Genomic DNA, 23,917 nt, shown 5'->3' with positions numbered 1-23,917 from the left:
AGGACCTGGGTTCAATTCCCAGAATTTAACAGTGGTTCAAACTAACCCTTAACTTGAGTTCCAGGGGATCTAATGCCCTCTTCTGGCCTTTACAGGCACCGAGCACACATGGAGTGCACATACATACATGCAGACAAAATATTCATACATATAGAAGTAAATAATTGTAAAAAGAAAAATTAATGCCAGGCGCAGTGATGCACGCCTGTAACTGCAACACCCAGGAGGCAGAGGCAGGCGGATCTCTGTGAATTCAAGGCCAGCTTGGTTTACAAAGCCAGTCCCAGGACAGCCAAGGCTACACAGAGAAATCCTGTCTCAAAAAACAAACAAACAAAAAGTTAACAAATGCATACCCTCTGATGTATTTGTGATGGCAACAGAAGTAGACTTTAGCGTCACTACCATACAACTAACCGTCTACAACAGTGTGCCTGTTACTCCACCAAAGACATAGCTAAAAACAAGGTACAGTGATTTTCATATTGCCCTATGTTTAATTTAGAAAACATTTCAACTGTACTCCCAAACTATATTCATGTTCTGTTTCATATTTCATATTTCTGTTCATATTTCAAGTTTAAAAAACACTTCAAGCCTTTTCTCTTTTTTCTAAATGTTTTTATTTGAAACAAGAGCTGCCCTAAGCAAGACCTTACTTTCCCCATTGCAAGGTAAGACAGCACAACAGGGCAAATGCATTTGGTAGCACAGTTCCAGTATGTGGACATTATCCTACTCACTGTTTGGGATAATTTTATTCATAAAGTTCTTACACAGAATATTACCCCTGGACCAGTAAGTGTCACACACAAGTTAACGGTCTGAATTCTGTGTGGGGCAGTATTTTCTATAAGTGCTGCAAGATGGGAGAAGCACAAACATAGCCCATTCTTTAAAAAAAAAACTAATCCGGCCAGGTGTGGTGGCACACACTTTAATCCCAGCACTCGGGAGGCAGAGGCTAGTGGATCACTGTGAGTTGGAAGCCAGCCTGGTCTACAGAGTGAGTCCAAGGCAGCCAAGGCTACATAGAGAAACCCTGTCTCTAAAAAACAAACAAACAAACAAACAAATAATCCAAAGTAGAATATTCAACCCCCAATCTCCCAGAATAAAAAGTGGTGCTGGGCTCTATCACCCAGATTTGGTTTTTAACCTCCTCATTTACAAAGGGTTTCCCGGTGACTTGCACCATTAAGGTAAGAGTTCATTTGCTTTGACGAGAAGCCTATCCACTCCTTTCTCCGCCTCTTCCCTTCATGCTCATGTCCCTTGGGGCAACTGCTATCGGAGGGTCTTTTAGAACCACCATGCTGTTTTGCTTCTTCCAAGAACTTGTCCAAACCAAAAGAATCTTTGTCAAACTGAACTGGTCCTTCTCGGCCTCGTTGTCTATGGTCTGAACCAGAAAACTCCTTATCAGGAACAAATCTGTTGGTCGTTATCCTGGTTTCGAGGTCATCACCACACATATCCTTGTCCAGATTTTTACTGGGCCTGTAGATACTCTGAGCCATCTCTTTATCACCTCTCCAGGTCTGATCATAAACACTGTAAACTTCATCTTCTCCGCCTGCAGATCCACTGTCCACACCCTTGGATTTGCTGAAGAGCCTTTGGTCACAGTGAGTTTCACTGGAAGCTCAAGGGTTGGCACACCCAGAGCGATGACTTCACTGACATCTCCACTCTCATTTCTCTGCAGCTTTATCCTCTTGTCAGGAGCTGCTCTGGAAAGGTTCCGGTCGTGCTGTCTCTCTTCTCGCCTGTCACGACGGATTTCGTGTCTGTCTGTCTGTCTGTCTGTCTGTCTGTCTGTCTGTCTGTCTGTCCTCTCCATCCTCTTTTTCCACATGGGTTTTGATGCCAGCTCTCCTCTCTGGCTTTCTGGGCCATTTCTCTGAGTTTCTCTTCGTGTTTCTCCTTTCCTTTCTGAGCCATCATCTTTCTCTCCACTTGGCCTCGCATTTCCACGGCTTCACAGGCCTTCCGATCGGCGATGCAGAGTGCTTCAGCCAGTTTGGCAGAAGTTTCATTTATGTGGACGGTCTGTAGTCCTCTTCATCAGCAGCCAGCTGTTTATCTAACGGAATCGTATAACCCTTAGCATTCTTCCAGCTGGAAATACGGAGGGGGGGCGTGGGGGGTGTGTGGATCTTCCACTCTTGTTGTTCCTTTACAGTCACCTTCTGACTGCATCACAGGTGCAGGAGGAGATGGTGGGCCCCGGGGAATTTTCTTATTAATCTTGAATCTTGAAGGTTCCATTGGGTCTTTCTGCATTTCTACCAACCGAATAACCCTGCTTAGCTCCAGAGTTGAATGCCACCCATTGCTGAGATGGTGTGGATCGGATATACTGAGCAGGAGCCAACTTGTTGGCTGCTTGCACAGGCATGGCTGCAGCAATCTTCTGCGATACGGACTTCTCCAAGGCTACTCTCGTCTTTTCTGTTATCTCTTTAATTGACTCTTCATCCGGCCTTTGCAAGTCTGGGTCATCCACATTCACATTCACCTCCTTTGGAACCAGGTCAGCATATTTGCTGTAAATGACCTTGTCTTTGGACTGTCCCTGTCGAGCACTTGCATCATACTTAATTTACCCTTCAGGATCCACCTGAATGAATGGCCAGTGCATTGGACATTTTTTTCTTTTGCCCCATATCCAGTGGGTACTGGGCCACATGGATTTCTGGGAAAAGCATCTCCATCTCTAAAATACTCTAACAAGCGCAGAATCCAGCCTTTCCCGTATCCGTATGGGGGAGGCTCCCTTCCTGAGGAGAGCAGTGAGGTCAGCCGTGATCTCTGAGGTCTTGCTCTTTCTTCAGCTTCAAGTTGGTCCTGAGATAGCTGGGTAGGCGCAGGTAAAAAGCTGGTAAGCACCATCTTATTCCGCTTCTTGCAGCGCAAGTCACAGCATCGCCACTTTTTCGTATTCTTTAAAATTCATTTAGTATTTGCAATACAAACTCAAACTATTTTTTTCCTCTGTTGAGTAACTGCCATTGTCTCGAGGCAAACCTACTTTAATTCACCCTTACCAGTAAGCTAGTGTTATCCTTCCTCTTCCCCACAAAGGAAATCTCCTTTCATCAGAGAAGAACCAGGTGTAGATCATGATTTCACAGAGCCTAAATGTATAATCCAAATCCCAAATCCTTTGGATTTAAAATATGAAGGAGCCAGGTGGTAGTGGTGCGCGCCTTTAATACCAGCACTTGGGAGGCAGAGACAGGGGGATTGCTGTGAGTTTGAGGCCAGCTTGGTCTACAAAGGGAGTCCAGGACAGCCGAGGCTACACAGAGAAACCCTGTCTCGGGGGGAAAAAGAAGAAGAAGGATGATTCTGTCTCTGGGTCTACCAGGAGGGACTGGAGCACCATGAGAACGTCGGCCTGGCTTGTGAGCTTGTGACCTTCTCCACTCTCTTCATCAGCTTGTCTGTCGGTTGTATCCAAAAGCTAAGGCCTTTTGTTTTCATTCTCGCCTGGTTCTTTACTCTTACTCCCAGTTTCACGTGAGGTCTCCTGCACTGTAGAAAACCATACGTGAAGCATAAGGGGACAGACACAACTTGTCGGGAGGGAATTAGCGTCAGTGTAGAGTGCGTGACCAGCAGAGGCGTTCTAGTTTAATCCCCAGCATCAGGAGTCGGGGATACCTGATATGAATGAGAAGTTGGCTTCTTATTTTAAAGAATTAATTTACAGGTGAGGGATAAAAAAATAAAAATTCTCAAAACCTGGTCAAATCCAGGCTAGTCAATCATTGTTCCGTTAAACCATCTCTATTACAGTCTGTTCTAAAAGGACCTCAGACTTTATCACAGTTTCTTTAAAATGGTACAAATCTTTTTGTGCGTGGTAGCAATTGCCTATAATCCCAGCACATGCCAAGATGTGGCAGCAAGAACTACAGTGAGGCTCAGGAAAAAATAAAATAAAGGTTTAAAAAGGTACAATTTACTGTGCAGGCCTGTAATCCTGGAACTAGAGAGGCAGAGGCAGGAGGTTTTCTCTGTAAGTTTGAGGCCAGTCTAATCTACATAGTGAATTCTAAGCAGTCAGATACATAGCAAGACTAGGGGGTGAGGGGGGTGACCAAAAAGATCTGAAATTTCTTGGGATCAACTAGAAAAGGCATCAGGGCTGGGGTCTGACAGTTGTACAGCCATAGAAATTCACTTAACCATCAATGAGAAGGTTGAAGACATATTTTCTAGACTTGCATAAACCAAGTGGTTCACTGCACTTTCGCACACTCTATTGTTAGTTCTAGAATAAACTAAGAACAAATTGGATAAACTACTATTACTCAACATCAACATAATATAAATGGCAGTGAACTCAACTTACAGCACAGAAAGAAATGTGACTCAAATCGAAGAAATGAAACCTTGATGGTAGAGAGTAGAAACTAGCTATGTCATGTCAGTCCACTGCTTCTTAACTAGCCAGGAAAACCCAAGTCCAACTCTATCCTCATTAGGCCTGGTGCAACTGAACCACTGCCATGATCTTGGTCCCTGGTTTGATATGCCCTGGAGTCATGCCTTGGCTCAGAGCTAATGAAGAAGGGTGCACAGTAACCCATTCGCTTTCAGTTCAAATACATCCACATTAACATTTTCACCTCCACATCTACATTTCTTAACACTTATTTAAAAGATCATGTTCTCGATCAGAAAGGCGTTCTTCCATGCACTCTGAAATACAGGAAAACATCTGGAATCTCAGGATTGTGATGTCTACCTTTGTTCCTTTGCGACGTGAAAAGGCACTTCAGCACCGGTGCAGGTTAGAGACTAAGGCAGGCAGCACACAGCATGACTTTTAAAGCTGCTTTGAGAACCCACCCTGTTCCAGATGCGCTCTCTTAATACAAGCTCCTCTCAGTGGAACTGAACACATTAACTGGGTAGCGCTGAGCGGTTCACCTATTAGCTCCGATGGGGAGAAGGAAAGAGTGTTCACCTCGTACTAAGCTTCTTGCAATGTATCTTTGCAATATGCACAGGCCTGTTGGGTAGAGTCCACACCTGATTCTCTCCCCACCTATCAAGATGCTTCAAAGAAACGGGCAGAAAGGAAAGCAGCTTTTACAAGAATTATGTTAGGTAATTTGCTAGCGCCTTTAACAAAGTTCAGTTTCCAAGCTGAGATAGGACTCGGTGGTCGAATGCTTATCTCACATGCATAAGGCCCTAGGGTCTATGCCACTGCACCACCAAAACAAAAAGGCACAAAAACAGAACAAAAAAGAAACCCTTTTTCACCAGCAGGATAAGCAGTTACAGGACAAACTGACAGATTGCCAAGGCAGTGGGGACAAAAGGACAGACCCACAAATTCGACTCAAGCATGAGGGCAGGAGAGAAACATCTCAAAGCCTAAGGCTTTACAGTGACAAAGTGGGCCAGCTGGAAGCATTCCTCTGAGTGTACTTGGGGCACAGAAGAATCAGAGGAAGATTCTTTATAGTATGGTTGTTCATTTGACCTTGTCTTCATCTTATCTTTCTACATGTAAGATGTAAACAGACTACACAAAAGATGTAAATTTCTGAATTTATTGGTCAAGTCATTTCTCTGGTCAAATGAATACAAACTGAATAATCAAAAATATATCAGAAACAATCAGTCACCAAGCACAAGTTTTTTTCAGATTAAAACATTCTCATGGCTTCAAATATTTTATTATTGCTACATACAAATCTTTTTAATATACAAATACCTTAGTTTAAGAGTCACCAAGTTGGTCTGGGGAGATGGCTCAGAGGTTAAGAGCACTGTCTGTTCTTCCAAAGGTCCTGAGTTCAATTCCCAGCAACCACATGGTGGCTCACAGCCATTTATGATGAGATCTGGTGCCCTCTTCTGGCATGCGGACAAAACACTGTATACATAATAAATAAATCTTTTAAAAAAAAAAAAGAGTCAAGTTACCCAATAGCTGACACTTAGCAAATGGGGCCCACACAGTAGAAAGATGGAACTGACTCCTGAAAGTTACCCTAACTTCCACACACTTGCCACAGTACATCTGTGCCAACATGTACATACACAGGTGTGTAAACGCATGCACCAAAAAACCAGTATGTACTCTTTTTCTTAACGTTTTATTGAATGCCCATGACTTATAGAGAGGAAAGGAAAGTGGTTACAGTAGTTCTGATCCCTTTGATACTTACTCTACTACATAACAAACTCACTGATCGACTGAGTCATTGACTTTGTGGTGCTAGAGGTAAAATCCAGGACCTTAAACATGCCAGACAAGGACTCTAAGCCAGGCGTGGTTGCACATGCCTTTAATCTCAGCACTCAGAAACCAAAGGTAGGTGGATCTCTGTGAGTTCAAGACCAGCCTGGTCTACAAAGTGAGTCTACGACAGCCAGGGCTGTTACACAGAGAAACCCTGTCTCAAAAAACCAAAACACAAAAACAAAAAACAAACAAACAAACAAAAACAACAACAAAAACTACCAATAAGCTGTACTCTAATCCACTTAAATAGATTTTAAACACAAACCATCTGCAATTATTCAATGAAATGACCCTAGACAAGTCAACTACATTTCAAGTTCAAAACTAACCTATTTCATTTAGTGCAAATCATTAGTCAAATAGAATTAACAAAACGATCCCTTTTGTTTACATAGCATCTTTACTATAGGAGCATCTCATCGGAGCCTCACTAAAGGAACAAACCTTTGGAAAGACAGCTTGCTTCATAGTGAGGTAAAATACTTGAAATTTGGTCTTTTAGTTCAATCTAGTTAATTACTTACTTAATTAAACAATAACCATAATAAATGGCACAACTATGTCTATGTGGGATTTTATTCTACCTCGTGAGTAAACTATATCACCCAAGAAGCTCTCTCCAGAGAATCAGAGATGTCCTTCTAAGCTTGCTGTGGTACGTGAGGAGATAGACACATGAAACCTGTCCTTCTAACTACTTCTCAAAAATAACAAATGTTATTCTCCTTCACACAACAGCAGAAAAGCAGGCTCACTGAAACACCTCAGATGTTCCGTTTATAATCACACAAGACAAAAGTTATCACTCACAGCTCTAGGCTTCCTTCCCGAAGCCCGCGCATGGCTCTAACTCAGACAACAGGGCACTCTATTAAAAGCCACTCCATTATTTTCCTCATTCCAACTCCAATGAGGCTTTCACAGAAGATACGGAAGGAAACCCTAATTACCATTGCTTCAGTGTATCTGAATTTATTTCCTCAGCAAATCAACAGATTAAGGGCTAGTTGCTGTCACAGAAAGGCAGGCGGATATGGAATATAAACTGCTCTTTCCTCCACTCTTCCTCCCTGTGTCCTGCCTCTCAAGTTCATGATTGGAAATCATCCTAACTTTTTTTTTTTTTAGCCAGGATGTACTAAAATTAGATGGGAACAAAGGCCTGACATGTTCATATTAGCAAGGGGTTGGGAAGAGGATCCAGACTTGAAGCACCCACACTCATCCACATTTAGCCGCTTCCTCGCGAGTCTTTCCTTTCTAAAGCAGCAAGAAAGAAAACGGAGCCAGCCCAGTTCAGTGTCTGCTCTGCTCCTGACAACAAAGCCCCGTCCACAGTGCGTCCGTGGACACCCTAGTCAGCTGCACTGTCCCTCACGACAAAGCCCCGTCCACAATGCGTCCGTGGACACCCTAGTCAGCTGCACTGTCCCTCACGACAAAGCCCCATCCACAGTGCGTCCATGACACCCTAGTCAGCTGCACTGTCCCTGACAACAAAGCCCCGTCCACAGTGCGTCCATGACACCCTAGTCAGCTGCACTGTCCCTCACGACAAAGCCCCGTCCACAGTGCGTCCATGACACCCTAGTCAGCTGCACTGTCCCTCACGACAAAGCCCCGTCCACAGTGCGTCCATGACACCCTAGTCAGCTGCACTGGCCCTCACGACAAAGCCCCGTCCACAGTGCGTCCGTGGACACCCTAGTCAGCTGCACTGTCCCTCACGACAAAGCCCCGTCCACAGTGCGTCCATGACACCCTAGTCAGCTGCACTGGCCCTCACGACAAAGCCCCGTCCACAGTGCGTCCGTGGACACCCTAGTCAGCTGCACTGTCCCTCACGACAAAGCCCCGTCCACAGTGCATCCGTGGACACCCTAGTCAGCTGCACTGTCCCTCACGACAAAGCCCCGTCCACAGGGCATTGTGGACACCCTAGTCAGCTGCACTGTCCCTCACGACAAAGCCCCATCCACAGTGCGTCCATGACACCCTAGTCAGCTGCACTGTCCCTGACAACAAAGCCCCGTCCACAGTGCGTCCATGACACCCTAGTCAGCTGCACTGTCCCTCACGACAAAGCCCCGTCCACAGTGCGTCCATGACACCCTAGTCAGCTGCACTGGCCCTCATGACAAAGCCCCGTCCACAGTGCATTGTGGACACCCTAGTCAGCTGCACTGGCCCTCACGACAAAGCCCCGTCCACAGTGCGTCCATGACACCCTAGTCAGCTGCACTGGCCCTCACGACAAAGCCCCGTCCACAGTGCGTCCGTGGACACCCTAGTCAGCTGCACTGTCCCTCACGACAAAGCCCCGTCCACAGTGCGTCCATGACACCCTAGTCAGCTGCACTGTCCCTCACGACAAAGCCCCGTCCACAGTGCGTCCATGGACACCCTAGTCAGCTGCACTGTCCCTCACAACAAAGCCCCGTCCACAGTGCGTCCGTGGACACCCTAGTCAGCTGCACTGTCCCTCACGACAAAGCCCCGTCCACAGTGCGTCCGTGGACACCCTAGTCAGCTGCACTGTCCCTCATGACAAAGCCCCGTCCACAGTGCATTGTGGACACCCTAGTCAGCTGCACTGTCCCTCACGACAAAGCCCCGTCCACAGGGCATTGTGGACACCCTAGTCAGCTGCACTGTCCCTCACGACAAAGCCCCGTCCACAGTGCATCCGTGAACACCCTAGTCAGCTGCAGCATTTCGCACTTTTTTCTAAGCGACTCTGGTGTTATCCAGGATATAATTGCTGAATCACATGTCGATGCTTTCAGCTTTGGGGAAATGGAGAGATTACACTTATTCTTTAAAGAAAAGCCTCCAGACACCATACACAATAAAGATTAGTCACTGAAATGTTTATCATTTGCTGATACGGGAATACCAACAACACGTAAACTATATAGCACAGGGCTGGAAACGTGGCTCAGCAGCTAAGAGCACTGGCTGCTCTTCCAGAGATCTGGTCCCAAGCACCCTACCAGGCAGCTCACAACTGCCTGTAACTCCAGCTCCAGGGGATCCAACACCCTCTTTTGTGACCTACATGGGCACTCCCCCAAATGGCATATATTTACAGACACACAAATAATAAATCAAAAAGTAGTTTTTAAAAATATGCCACTTCTTCAGGAAATCAGGAAAATAGTTTCCTCTAGGAAATGAAAACTGTAGATTCACAGGGCTTCTGGCTTGCTCTAGAAGCCAGGCAGTAATTTCCAGACGCTTCAGGACACAATGGATGGCCGGTCTTCAGGCTTTCTCACACCAGCATCAGCATGACAAAAGTACATTCTACCAGGACATTCTGCGTCTCCCACAAAAGCAGAAGACTGATACATTCACGTCTTAGAATTATTCCTAGCTTTTTAATTTGCCTTCGCTGGACCTAAGATACAAGTCCACACAATTATAGCTTGAAATTCCACTAGAGAAGCCCTTTTAATATTAGTCGGACTCACCATGCTAGTACCCACTCAGCTCTCTTTCTTTCTGGGTTACTAGAGCCCATCTTGACATCTAAGCTGGAGATGAATGATCTTTCAACAACACTCCAGGGATTTTGCTAAGGTCATATTCAATCATTCATTAGGCTTGGTACCCACTGCTTTTCAGAGTTCCATTGTACAGCTGGTTTTATTCAGAATTTCTGTAGCCTGTGGGCTTGGGTATTTGTCTACTTAATGTTGAGTTTCATTTCTATGGCCCTAACATAGGAATACATCAATTGACCAAAGAATTTCAAACTATTCCTTTACTTTCTAACAAATTGCATGGTGTGTATGAAGAATAAATTAGCATTAATTTTCTTCCATTAGCTGTTAATAAGACATGCTCTTGCATTCTCCCTTCATCTAAGACCATCTCTGTTTCCTGTCTAACCAAAAGAAATGATAAGGGTTTTCTAATTCCACCCCTTCCTCCCCCGTATGTCTTTAAATCTGTGTTCCTTGCTTCCACAATCAAACTCTAGGTTGCAGCAGACTTTTTCCAGTAAAATATACTGGACAAGACACAAGACTCCTTTCAGAGGCTGTCCATACCCCCTGCGCTTAACTGGAGCGGCTACTACTGTGCAACACAAGACACCTGGTCTCTCGCCCTGAAAGCTGAGCACTGTTTCTGATGCAGATAGATCTTAGTTCACACAGGCAAAAACAGGAAGTCAAAACTCAGGCATCTCCCTGAGACAACCTGATTGTTTATAATTGCCCTTCTTTTCTTTTTTTTTTAATTTATTGATTTATTTTTATGTACATGAGTGCACTATCTTCATGTATACCTGCAAGCCAGAAGAGGGAATTAGATCACATTACAGATGGTTGTGAGCCACTGTGTGATTGCCAGGAATTGAACTAAGGACCTCTGAGCCATCTCTCCAGTCCCACAACTGTTCTTATTTTCAATGTAGGTTACCAGACAGCAGAAAAAGTCAGACACATTCATACACACATATACAAACATACACAGATATATGTATATATGTATATACATACACACACAATCTATAAAATGAAATTGCATAATTTTGAGCAGAGTGTAACGAGAAACTCCTATAATCCCAACACAGAGGACAGAGACAGAAAGATCAAAGATCAGGGTTCAGGGCTATCCTTAGCTGCAAAGCACGGTCAAAGCCTGCTTAGATTGCATAGATCTTGTCTCAAAAAAGAAGGGGAGGAGGGAGGGGGAGGGAGGAGAAGGAGAAGAAGGAGAAGGGAAGAGAAGGAAAATAAAATCAAACAATCACATCCATGTCTCAAAGGTTTCTACTGTCTTCTGGATGACAATGAAGCATGGATGCATCAGCATGAAGCGGTGCACTGTAGTATGAAAGAAATGTTACAAATTTATACCAGATATTTGTGCTTATTTTTAAATGGCTTTATTCAAGCTGCCACGTCCAGTGTCAGGTTTGAATCAGACTTAAGTGCCAGTCCCCAAAAGAAGCTCTAAGTTGTACATCTGAGGTAAAACAAACTGTTCTAAAAACTTTGTTTGTTAAGTGGTGGAGCCTGATCGCAGCACAGCCTGGTCCCCACGGACCTGTGGGCTCCCTGTGGACCTGTGCTTTCTGCAGACACCTGTGTGCACTGCTGCAGGAAAAGCCTCAGTTCTTGTTTGCATTTCAAACAAGTCTCTTCAAAATATCTTTTGATTAAATTAACTCCGATTCCAGTTTCTTAACACAGAACAGTCATGTGCTGCTCCTATTTTGTAACTGCATCATTTCATCATGTGCCCACATACTTATAAGAGCTAACAATAGTAAGCTTTAAAATAAAGTATTTATAGTTTGCTTCATTAACCTCTGAGCCATCCCTCCAGCCCATGCTTCATTAACTTATGGAAATTTTGTGACCAGGCTTTTAGTGGTTTGGTATTATCTGAAAATACTAATTTCTTCCTTTTGGGGGGGGGGGCTCAAGGCGTGTTGGTACACACCTTTAATCCCAGCACTCGGGAGGCAGAGGCAGGTGGATCTCTGTGAGTTCACGGCCAGCCTGGTTTACAAAGTGAGTCCAGGACAGGCAGAGCTGTTACACAGAGAAGTCCTGTCTCGAAAAACCAACCAAACAAAAAAGACAGGGTTTCTCTGTAGCCCAGGCTAGACTCACTGTCCTCAAACTCGAAACTTACCCACTCAAACCTCTAGGACTACTTACCTTACTTGGACTGGACGTGGTGGAGCACACCTTTGATCCCAGCACCTGATGAGAGAGGTAGAGGCAGGCAGATCTCTGAGTTCGAAGCCTGGTCTACAGTGAGTTCCAAGACAGCCAGGACTAACTAGAAAGATCTTGTCTCAAAACAACAATAACAGATACTTGAAGTCTTCCTTTGGCCTCCAGATGTGCATGCCTATGCACTTGCATGTATGTGTTCATACACACTAAAAAGATCCTGTCTCATAAAGCACAATTTTATGAAAAAGCTTAAATTGCATATATTTTAAAGTAATTGCTCACTTTTTACATGTTAAAATAAAAGCTATTCCAAAATAATTATTTTTGTTCAAAGTCCATGTAGTTGTCTCCATCCAGAACTTGCAAAGTCAAGTGGTACCCTTAATGATCAGCTGATGTTAAAGTTACAGGCCTGTTCTCCTCTTCCCTTCAAAACAGAAAACTGTGTGATGTTGGGCTATGCTAACTACTTGAGGAGTATTTACTGTTTAAAAAAAAAGTTTGTTTTGAGGCCAAATAGGCCCAAAAAGCTGAACATCATCAAAAGTCATATACCCTTTAAAGCTGTGTTTATTTTTATTTTATGCATGCAGGTATTTTTCTTCCATGCACGTCTATGTACCACATGCCTGTCTGGTGCCCAAGGAGGCCAGAAGAGAGGGTATTGGATCTTTATAAGCTAGAGCGACAGACGGTGTGAACCACACTCAGGTCCTCTGTAGGAGCAGCAAGGGCTCTTGACTGCTGAGCCATCTCTTCAGTTCCCCAAAAGTTATATAATTTAAACAAATAATCAAAACCCTTATATTAAGACTCTGATACTAAAATACTGTCCCAAATAGAGTTTCACTAAATATTAGATATAAATAAAAGATAGTTTATCTTTTCAAAGTAATATACCGACACTCTCCAGTTAAATCAGCTCCTGGATAGAGTGCCTTTGCCTCTTCATACAACTGACGAGCCCCTCCCCCAGAAAGATGAATGACAAGCTTCAGTTTTCACGTTTCTTTTATGTGTGTGGCTCGCATGTGTGTGCGTGGTGCATGGATATATGTGTAGAAGCGGAGGTCTTGAGGTATCTTTCTCAATTGCTCCCTCAGTGAACCTGGAGCCGACTGATTGACAGCTAGGCTGCCCGGCCATCAAGCCTCAGGGAATCCTCCTGTCTCTGCCTCACAAGCACTGGGGTTATATGTGCACACTACTACACACAGCGATGTACTGGGTGCTAGGGATCTGAATGCAGGTCTTCATGTTTACAGGGCAGCCTCCCACCCCACCCCCACCCCACTCCGCCACCTCCTTCAGCCTCGTGACAGGTGAGCCATGCTCTACCTAAAGTCCAGCTCCTGGTGAAGGACACTCTTTCAAAACAGACAGACAGTAAAGAGTAATAACAGGTATCATCAGACTCGCTATTCTCAAATAGTCCACAGAGCAGCGCTAGGCTGCTGTTAGTGAGCAACGGTAACAAAGGGTCGTGCAGCTCCTCAATTTTCTGTATGGCCCTGACTTACAGACGCTGTAGAGAGAGTCAGCACCTGGGAGGTGACTATGTTAGAAGAGGAGGGTGCTACCGTCAGCCAGACCCAGCTAAGGATCTTGGCCACGTCCAGTACTGTTTGGCCTTGCAAGAGTGTCCTCACTGTCAGTGGCAGCGCCCCTATACACAAACAAGTAGTACTTCATGAAAACACCAAGACTCGATGATTTAATAAGGCATCATTACTTAATATGGGGCTAAGCATTTAACAATATTCCTTTATTCTCTTTCCTTACACTACCCCTTTATCCTTCACAGGGCAAAGCGTATGAACAGTTATCAGTGTGGTGGCACACACCTTTAATCTCAGCACTGGGGATGCAGAGGCATGTGGACCTGTGTGAATTCTAGGCCAACCAGGGCTACATAGTGAGACACTGACTCTAAAATAATAAATAAATAAATGTATTTCATCAATTTCTCTGATTTTGCTTACAACGTAAGACAATGAGAGAGTTCTCTCAACTATCAACCCAAAACGGCATTGTTTAGCATACATCACATTCTATAATGCATGAAGAAAACTATTCTGGCCTTGAAACAGCTTGGTTAAATCTTCATAAGTAGCCATACTTAATAAAACTGTACCTAGGCACAAAAACCAAGAACAGATGCTTTCTTTGAATTCATTTACTGCTTTGGAACTTTCAACTGATTAACAGTTACAGAAAACTGTCATAAATCACAAGAAAATATTTATATTTCAAATACAAAAGAAAATCTTAAATTACTCTCAGTTAATATTAAATGCTGATTCCGACGTGTGTGGCTTCCCACGACCCATTATCTGTACTCAGTCTGCGCTGCCAGGGTGCTTGCTAAGCCTGGGTACTTACTAAACATTACTTGCACTTGCTCCTTCTGTATCAGGGTTGCTTTGCTGTGCAGTTTCTTCTAGAAAGCTAACTGACTTTGTCCAAGGAAATTTCCCTTTTTTGAAAAACCAAAGCTGCTACAGTGTTTCCAGATCTACCTCCAAAGCTGAACTTGGGAGTTGGCAACTCTTCCAAAAGTTCAAATCCTAGAAAACAAAATTAAAATACCTGTGTTAGAGATTTCTATGCCAACGGTGTTCTTTCAAAACCATTCTAAATTAATGGGGTGGTGGGAAGCCGCAAGCATGGGAGTCAGCACTTACATAGGTATCAACCAAGAATAAGTTAAGATTTTCCTTTGTAATTTCAAACTGGTAACTAAATTTAATTTGACAATTTTTTCCAGCTTGCACCTCACCACTACCATTTTTTTAAAAAAATAGACAGGAAACAAAAAGAACCAAACACAATCATCAGGGAAGTCTTTCTCCACTTCCTCCAGGCCTGCTTACATTACCTCCCCTCCATCTCCCTTCGTCTACTCCACTATCTCCTTGGTAGGAAGTAGCTGTGACACACTGGACTACTGTCATACGCCAACACTGCTTCTTACGTGGCTTTAGATGTAGGAACTCAATCACATCACAAATATAAAGGCATTTAATACAGAAAGGTTAAATTACTTAGGATAAAAATGATTTTGTAAATGATGAGAAATTTCTGGAAGACAGAGTTCTGATAGTTACATAACAACATAGATGAAGTTGCTGAACTTCATTATCTATTTATAGGTTTCATTGTACTCAGTTTTTCTGAGATGGGCCTCATCTAGCAAAGGTTGGCCCTACACTTCCTATATGACTAAAGATGACCTTCAAACTCCTGATCCTCCGACCTCCACCCCAGAAGCACTAACATAAAAAGTGCATACTTCCCTGCCCAGTATGAATTGTACACCTAAAAATGGTTACAATAGGCCGAGGAGCTGGCTCAGCAGTTATGAACATGGCTTGTTCTAGTAGAGAACCAGAGAGCCCGAGGTTAATTCCCAGAGTCCGCACGGCTCCTCACGAGGATCTCTAACCCCGGTGTCTTGCATGCAATCTCTCAGAAATCCAGGGAGAAAAAAAAAAACCAACGTACAGAAAAGGAACAACAACAGCAATGGTTGAAATAGTAAGCACATCCATGGGTGTTTCTTCACAAGCTTTACGACAGAAGATTAAACAGAGATTAATACCCAAACCAAACTATTATTTCTTTGAATGAAATTATAACATTCAGATCACAGGATGCTTTTTTTGAAAAAGCTCCCTTAGAACCAAGTCAAGTCTCAGCTTTCCCACCTCTAAGTAAGAGATGTCCTTGCTCAGTGGGCCTTCTCCATGAACCTGAATTCTATACAAAGACAGCAGAGAGCAAAGCCTCCATGTGGCTGGGTAAAGATTCAAACAAAACAATTAGTGTTTCCCTAAACAACAAAATACACTGTAAATTAGTATTTTGTTATTTTGACTTTAAAAATAAAACAGAGATGGCGAGATGGCTCAGTAGGTAAAGCAGTGGTTCTCAACATGTGAGTCAAGCCCCCTTTGGGAGGGTGGGATAACTCTTTCACTGAGGATGACTAAGACCACCTGCAGAGCAGATCTTTACATTACAATTCATAACAGGAACAAAATTGCAGTTAATGAAGTAGCAATAAACATCATTTTATGGTCACCACAACATGGGAACTGTATTATAAAGGGCTGCAGCATTTGGAGGGTTGAGAACCCCTGAGGGAAAGGATCTCGGCTCTCACTTTATCTTTAGTTCAATCCCCGGGGCCTACATAAAGGTGGAGGGAGAGAAGAAACTATTAAATTGTCCTCTGGTTACTCACAAGCCACAGCACCCAGACATATACCATGCATGCATGATACACACACACTCTTCTATTTTTTTTTCCTGAGACAGGGTTTCTCTGTGTAGCCCTGGCTGTCCTAGAACTCACTCTAAAGATCAGGCTCACCCTAAACTCATAGATCTACCTCTGAATGCTGGGATTAAGTCATGCACCATCACCACCCAACTTAATTTTCTTTTTCCTTATTAAGAATAAAACAGGGAGGGCTGGAGAGATAGCTCAAAGGTTAAGAGCACTGACTGCTCTTCCAGAAGACCTGAGTTCAGTTCCCAGCAACCACATGGTGGTTCACAACCATCTATAATGAGATCTGCTGCCCTCTTCCAGGGGCAGGCACACCTGCAGGCAGAACATTATATACATAATAAATAAATAAATTCTTCTAACCTGCACTTCCTATTTACTCAGGTGATTAATTTTATTCCTTCTTAAGTCTCTGATGGAGTTTAAGACCAGATAGTTTAGTTTTACAATTAAGCTTAGTTGTTAGGGGTTAAGATGTTTTTAGGTCTAGACAGATATTTTAAGTTGATAAAGATGAGATATGCTAGATATTGATTTACATTAAGAATTTTAGATGCACCAAGATAGGAAAGATGTTTTCTTCAAGGTTGCCAAATACAAATAGCCAAAACACTATGAATGTAACATTTGTATAATTCCTGATTGTTTTGTGGTTCTTCTTTTTTTTTTTTTTTTTTTTTTTTTTTTTTTTGGTTTTTCGAGTCAGGGTCTCTTTGTAGCCTTGGCTGTTCTGGACTCACTTTGTAGACCAGGCTGGCCTCGAACTCACAGCGATCCGCCCAACTCTGCCTCCCGAGTGCTGGGATTAAAGGCGTGCGCCACCACGCCCGGCCTTGTGGTTCTTCTTGCTGTAGGTAGTTTATTGTATATGTAAAAATCAAATATTTAAAAAAAAAAATAAAACAGGAGTCAGGCGCAGTGGTGCATGCCTCGGGGAGGCAGAGGCTTACAGATCTGAGTTGGAGGTCAGCCTGGTCTACAAAGCAAGTCTAGGACAGCCAAGGATACACAGAAAAACTGTCTAAAAATATATATATATATATATAAATATAAATAAATAAATAAAACAGGGAAGCCGGGCAGTGCTGGCACATGGCTTTAATCCTAGCACTTGAGAGGTAGAGGCAGGCAGATCTCTGAGTTTAAGGCCACCTTGGTCAATGCAGTGAGTTACAGCCAGGGCTACCCAGAGAAACCGTGTCTCAAACAACAAACAAAATAAACAAACAAACAAACAAAACTGCCAGGGTATTTCAGTGGTAGAACACTTGCCTCCTATGTATATATGAGGCTTAGATGTGGAATCGAAACCCATTTTTTGTTTTGTTTTGTTTTGTTTTCCAAGACAGGGTTTCTCTGTGGAGCCTTGGCTGTCCTAGACTCACTCTGTAGACCAGGCTGGCCTCGAACTCACAGTGATCCAACTGCCTCTGCCTCCCAAGTGCTGGGATTAAAGGCGTGCGCCACCACTGCCCAGCTAGAAACCCATTTTTAAAAAGCTGAAAGGTCACTAAACAAATAACATTTACATTGTATGAACAGGACTACCAAAGAAAACTGCACAATTCATTTCAAATATGGGAAAAAACAAAGAACTTAAAAGACTGGTGAAGTGAGGCACACACTCACAGAGACTGTGGCAGCATACACACACACACACACACACACACACACACACACACACACACACACACACACACACACACACGGGTCTCAGCACTGAGAGGCAGAAGTAGATACAGGCTCCCATCCAAGAAGCTACCAGCAGTTGATATTCACTGGAAAAGAAAAATCCAGTTTTCTCCAATGGGCTGTTACTGAGTATATTACTCACACTGCAGGACAAGACCCAGGCCCAGGAGTAATTGGCCAACACAAAACGTATCATGGTATTTTTGTAGACTTTTGTTTTCTTTTTGGCTTTGGTTTCTCAAGTCAGGGTTTCTCTATGTAGCTCTAGCTGTCCTAGAACTCACTCTGCAGACCAGACTGGTCTCAAACTCAGAACTACGCCTGTGCCTGCGCCCCACCCCCCCAAGTGCTGGAATCAAAGGCATGCACCAGGACCACCTGGCAACTCTGTGTCTCATTACGTTCTGTTTGGGCCTTTTGCCTGTTTACTTAAATTTCCATTTTTGTGGTTTGTTTTGGGTTTGGTTTTTTTTTTTTTTTTGGGGGGGGGGTTGTTTTGTTTCTGTGTGTTTCTTGGTCTTTTTTACTTCTGGGTTTTATTTTGGTTTTGTTTGGTTTTAAAGAGAAAAAGAACAAAGTTGGGTGGATAAGGTGGGGAGGAACCGGGAGAAGTTAGGGGAGGGGAGGAAACATGATCAAAATGCATTGTATTAAAAAAATTTAATTAAAAACAAGACTAATGAGATAAGCTTCATTCTAAGGCAATGGGACTATGGCAGCCAATCCAGGCAGCTAACAGGGAGGCCCTAAGCAGTGCCATGGGGCGGAATACTCTGTTGCTGTCTTGCATCTAAGTCTGAGCACCAGTTTCTAAGCAACTCAATTCTTAATAGGTCTCTAAAGCTATGCATTGTTTCTTTAACATCTCCTATTAGAACATTTTCCTTAGTTCTCTGTTTACTTCTGAAACTTACCAGTTTCAGCTCACTCAACAGTTCTTACACACACCACATTTTAAAGTATGGTGTTCCAGGCTCAAGTCTGTTCCTCATTACCAAAGACAGACAAAGGTGTTTCTGTTTGCTGGCTCCAGGGGTAAAAAAGAACACCTGTACTTAAGAACCAGGAAAGGAGCTTGTGCTGCATAGCAGAACTCCTGAACATTTATTAAAACTGTCGAGCTTCTGGAAGAAGGAAGGCCCACTGAGAGAACCCAACAGCTCTAAGAAAAGCAAATGTTAACATGAAAGATAATAAATTAACGACAAAATAAAAGACAGTAAATCATACACAATTCTTGTTTTCTGGAAGTCAAAAGCTCAGATTTTCAGCAATAAATGCTTCAGATTTTCCATTATAAAACCTACAAAAGCCACTGGATGTACACAAGAGGACAAAGGACATATTCTCTCTGCCTAGTCCTTTAACACTAAAAAGAAAACAAAATCTAAGATAGGTGCATTCAATATGAGGCAACATGGTGGCAGAAAACAGGGTGCAGTAAACTCTCCTGAGGTAGCTAACTTCTCATCAGCTCGTGACCAAATATTTAGTCTAGAATCATTTATTATTGCTTCATCCCAAAATTCCTTCCATTCCTCTATAAAATAATTAGTACTAACCCTGAGAAAGACTCCAAGAAAAAGGTAAACAAATACCAAAAATTGTTCAAAGTACTTTCCCAGGAATGCCTGTGTGCTCCATGGATAAACTGAAGGTAAAAACACTTCCTAAAGTGTCCACACGAGAAAGTCTGAGAAAACTCCCAATGCTCGATGTACAGATAGAGATTCTCAACGCTAACAAGACTCCTGATCAGTGGAACAATCCTAATTACCTTTGCCTAATGAGACAGAAACAAATTCTGCCTGACATAAAAATAGGCAGATGGGAACTTCCTCAAAAACCAGTATGTACAGCTGCCATAAATTCTCCATTTCATTTCTGTGCAATGTTAAAAAGAATTGTTCCATACATACTGGAAACAAAAAGACAAATCCCAAACACTTAAGTGACCCTTAAAGCAAACCATATAAACTGTGTATAAAATGAAAACACTGGTCATGTACATGCATTTGCATAATTATAGATTCCCAAATACATGAGTGCACTGAAGTCAACAGCACAACACATGTGTCCTAGTCTCTGGATAGCAGATCACACAGCTTAAATAAAAGATTGCATTGCTTAAATAAAGAGCTTGATCTTTACAAGCTCATAAATTTTAGTACTTAACTGCCAAGATTTCTGGGAAAAATGTTAAAAAGGCCTCTGGATCCCAACCAATTTACTTTTCTGTGCTTTGTATACACAGTTCAAAGTTATTACCAAGGTCATTAACACAGAAGAAAAGCAGGCAATGCCCAGAACCAGAAATGTAAAAAACTGTACCCACAGGGAGCCAAAGAGAAGTATAAAAACCTAAGGAGGCATACAGTCAAACCCACGTAGCCAGTTACCTTCTCGGAACACATCGAGCAACTCTGACTTGGTCCAATTACATGAGGTTATTAGAAAAAAGCCTTTTACTTCCAACACCCTGGAGAGAGACATCACATACTGCTTCCTCTTCTCAACTGCATTGTCAGGATTAAGACTTATGGCATCGAAAGTCCCTTTGTCAATGCAAACATGAAATCCAGACAGCTTTGTGGAAAGATTCAAAAAGTCTTCTACCTATATTAAAAATGAGTGTCCATATGAGAACAATTAACACAATCTTTATATAACTTAAGTGACAACATGTAAAAGTTTACAGATAAAAGGGCCCATTATGATGGCACTTTACATACAATAAACATATTTTCAACTTTATAGCAAACTTTTATATGCTTTATTTCCGAGATCATTAAAGTCAAAATTAGAAGAGAGGTTGATAGTGTTTCCTGAACACTTCAAATCACTACAAATTTGGAAACAAATCAAAGGCAGTTTACATAAAGTTATTTCTTTTGAAAATATTTAACATATTTATCAAAATGACAAAATTTATTTGGAGTCCAGGTCACTGGAAAGACCTATGGCTTATACTCCCACTTGAGCGGCCTAAAGTAAACAAGGAATTATCAAAAGTTCCTTTGTTTTGATTTAGCAGCTCACAAAGCTACTAATGGATGTAACAAAAGACATGAAGGTTAAGAAATTAAGGAACAACTTAAACTGAACTTGGTAAATGTCCTGCACTTCAGCTTTTAATAACTCATCAGCATCTTGGGGTGGTTTTTTGTTGTTCTGTTTTGTTTTATTTTTGCTTTTGGTTTTTTGTATTTTTGTTTTTTTCAAAACAGGGTTTCACTGTGTAGCCTTGGCTGTCCTGGACTTGCTTTGCAGGCCAGCTGGCCTTGAACTTAGATAGATCCGCCTGTCTCTGCCTCCCAGTGCTGAGATTAAAGTTGTGCACCACCACATCCGGTGTAGCATTCTATTTTCAATAATCTAATACAACTACAGTACTGGAAATAGAGACGTGCCTCCATTTTATAGGACAAAATTTTACCAATGAATTTAATTCTAAAATACTTTTTAAAACAAGCAATTAGCTGATTATCATTCACACAATTTCAATAAAATAAGTAACTATCTAGAACAATTCCCTTAAAATGGATACTGTACAATGGTATTGAGACTCTTTTTTGATGAAGGGTCTCACACGGGAAGCCCAGGCTTTGCTAGTGCTAAGACTGCAGGTGCGTACCAACACACCACACTTAGCATGTACTTCTATTTGAAGATGGGGCCTTTCCTGCTCTCATATCCAAAGTACAGAATTCAATACATCTGAATCAAAACAAAAGCTATATCAAGAGCTCACTGAGCGGGAACATCCTTATCGTAAACACTGTACAAAACACTCTTGTATTCCAAAGGTATTTCATGACACCTGTACTTATTAACTATAGGATATAACAGTAAATAAAAAAGTAAAGGAACCTGTGTTAGAATACGGTAGTAGCCTTGTGCTTTACAGAGGGGAAGATAAACAACAAGCAAATTGGTATCATTTAAAAGCATCTTTCAGAATACACATATTGGAAACCTAAACACAAAGCCATATGTTAACAGTATTAGAAAGGAGCCATGGAAGGTGAGTGGGTCATGAGGGCTCTCTCCTCATGACCAGATGAATGGACAAATGAGGGAAAAGTTTTGTTATAAAAGCAAGCGTTTTTTGGCTTACTTGCTCTGCTATGATGCAAGAGCAAGGCCTCTCATCACATCATGTAATAATCCTGGACTCTGCAACCACTAGGACTGTGAACTTAGTAAACTTCTATGCTTTATACAGTACCTAATTTATGTTGGTCAGTCAGAGGAATGAAACATAAATTTAAGAAATTATTTTGAAGGTGGGTGCGGTGACGCACACCTGAAATCCCTGAACTCTGGGAGGGAGAGGCAGGCAGATCTCTGTGAGTTTGAGGCCAGCCTGATCTACAAAGCGAGTCCAGGACAGCCAAGGCTACACAGAGAAGCCCTGTCTCGAAAAATCAAAAACAAAAAATAAATAAATACTTCGAGGGGCTGCAGAGATGGCTTGGTAGTTAGGAACACATGCTCCTCTTGTAAAGGACCCACATGATGTGGCTGTCAACTGCCCACAGCTTGAGCTCCACGGGAAACCAGTGCTTCTGGCTTCCACAGGTACCTATACTGACACACACATACTCACACGCACACACACACTCACACAGGTACCTATACTCACACACACATTCACACAGAGACGACCAATATTTTAAAACTTTAAAGTATTTCAAGGTTCAGATTCAGTAGGTAAAGGCTTTCATGACAACTAGACAATCTGACATGGTAGGACCAACTCCCCCAGGTGTCCTCTGACCTGCACAAGAATGCTGTAGTGCATCTACATGCCACAACGAATAAACAAATGAATGTAATTAAGATAATAAAATTATCTCAGATGGCTCCGCAGGTAGAGGCTTGCCACCAAGCCTGAAAGCCAAAGTTTGAACCCTGGGATCCACATGATGTAAGGAAAGAAGGAATTCCAGCAAGTTGTCCTCTGATCTCAAGTCATGAGCACATAGATGTATGTCCACAGAAAAATAAATAAACACACAATTTAATTTTTAAAAATTATAACTGCCTAATAATAGTACACCATGGAATATCATTTAATAAGTACTTTAGATACAGTGCTATCAAGAAAACAAAAACAGGTCATGTATAGTAGTACACGCCTGTAATCCCAGCACTCAGGGAGGCAGAATGCTTTGAGTTCCAGGCCAGCCTGGTCTACAAAGCGAGTCCAGGACAACCAAGGCAGACAGAGAAACCCTGTCTAGAAAAACAAACAAACAAAAAGCAAAAAACAAAATATGGGATCTGCAGCCCTCTTCTGGCCTTCATAGGCAAAAACACTAATATGCATAAAAATAGATAAAGCAAAAATAAAAATAAAAATAGAGCCTGAGCTCAGAAGATAAAGTCACTTACCACTAAGCCAAAAAACCTGAGCTCGCTGGGTGTGGTGGCCCATGCCTTTAATCTCAGCACTTGGAAGGCAGAGGCAGGTGGAGCCACGTGAGTTCGAGGCCAGCCTGGTCCTACATAGTGAGGCCCAGACAGCCAAGGGTACACAGAGAGATGTTGTCTCGAAAAACAAAAACCAAAACCAAAAACCTGTCCTCAATCCCTAGAGGCTACATGGTAGAAGGAGACCCTCTACTGTGCACTGTGGCACATCTACCACCACACAATAAACACATAAGCATAATTTTAAAGAGAAAAGGCTGAGCATGGTGGTAGATGCCTCTAACTCCAGCACTTGGGAGAGCAGAGGCAATGAAAAGACCAGAAGTTCAGCTATGCAGCCTGTTGGAAGCTAGCCTGAACTATAGAAGATCCTGTCTCAATAGCACAAAACAAAACAATCTTACGCCAGCCAAGAAGGTGCACACCTATAGTGCTGTCTTCAGAAAATGAATGTCGTGCGAATCCCAAGTCTTAGGGCAGCCTAGGCTGCAAAGGGAAGAAAGAAAGAAAGAAAGAAAGAAA

At 42.6% G+C, this 23,917-nt stretch overlaps 1 protein-coding gene and 1 pseudogene across 6 annotated transcripts in view; both read right to left on the bottom strand.

The window, feature by feature from the left end:
• Window positions 1-611: 611 nt before the first annotated feature.
• LOC311592368 (SNW domain-containing protein 1-like) lies at window positions 612-11,982 on the bottom strand (annotated as a pseudogene). Its single transcript, XR_014783595.1, has 3 exons — window positions 11,953-11,982; window positions 5,741-5,923; window positions 612-3,540 (listed from the first exon to the last, which is right to left on the bottom strand). The product of XR_014783595.1 is annotated as an SNW domain-containing protein 1-like (transcript).
• The window catches only part of EEF1AKMT2 (EEF1A lysine methyltransferase 2), a 27,083-nt gene continuing 15,118 nt past the window's right edge, over window positions 11,953-23,917 (bottom strand). For 3 of the 5 annotated variants that reach the window (XM_084772739.1, XM_084772738.1, XM_084772740.1), the window contains 2 exons: window positions 20,359-20,575; window positions 14,135-14,540 (listed from right to left, as the gene is read on the bottom strand). In XM_084772739.1, coding sequence (XP_084628865.1) covers window positions 14,422-14,540; window positions 20,359-20,575 — 336 coding nt within the window. In that variant the 3' untranslated portion in view covers window positions 14,135-14,421. Of the gene's footprint in view, window positions 11,998-14,134; window positions 14,541-20,358; window positions 20,576-23,917 lie in introns of those variants that run through there. The other 2 variants (XR_014777393.1, XR_014777392.1) reach the window with 2 other exon arrangements.

The sequence above is a fragment of the Acomys minous genome (assembly GCF_964271855.1).
Source record: "Acomys minous genome assembly, chromosome: 2".
In the NCBI taxonomy this organism is placed as follows: domain Eukaryota; kingdom Metazoa; phylum Chordata; class Mammalia; order Rodentia; family Muridae; genus Acomys; species Acomys minous.
This window is presented reverse-complemented; position numbering and strand designations above follow the sequence as displayed.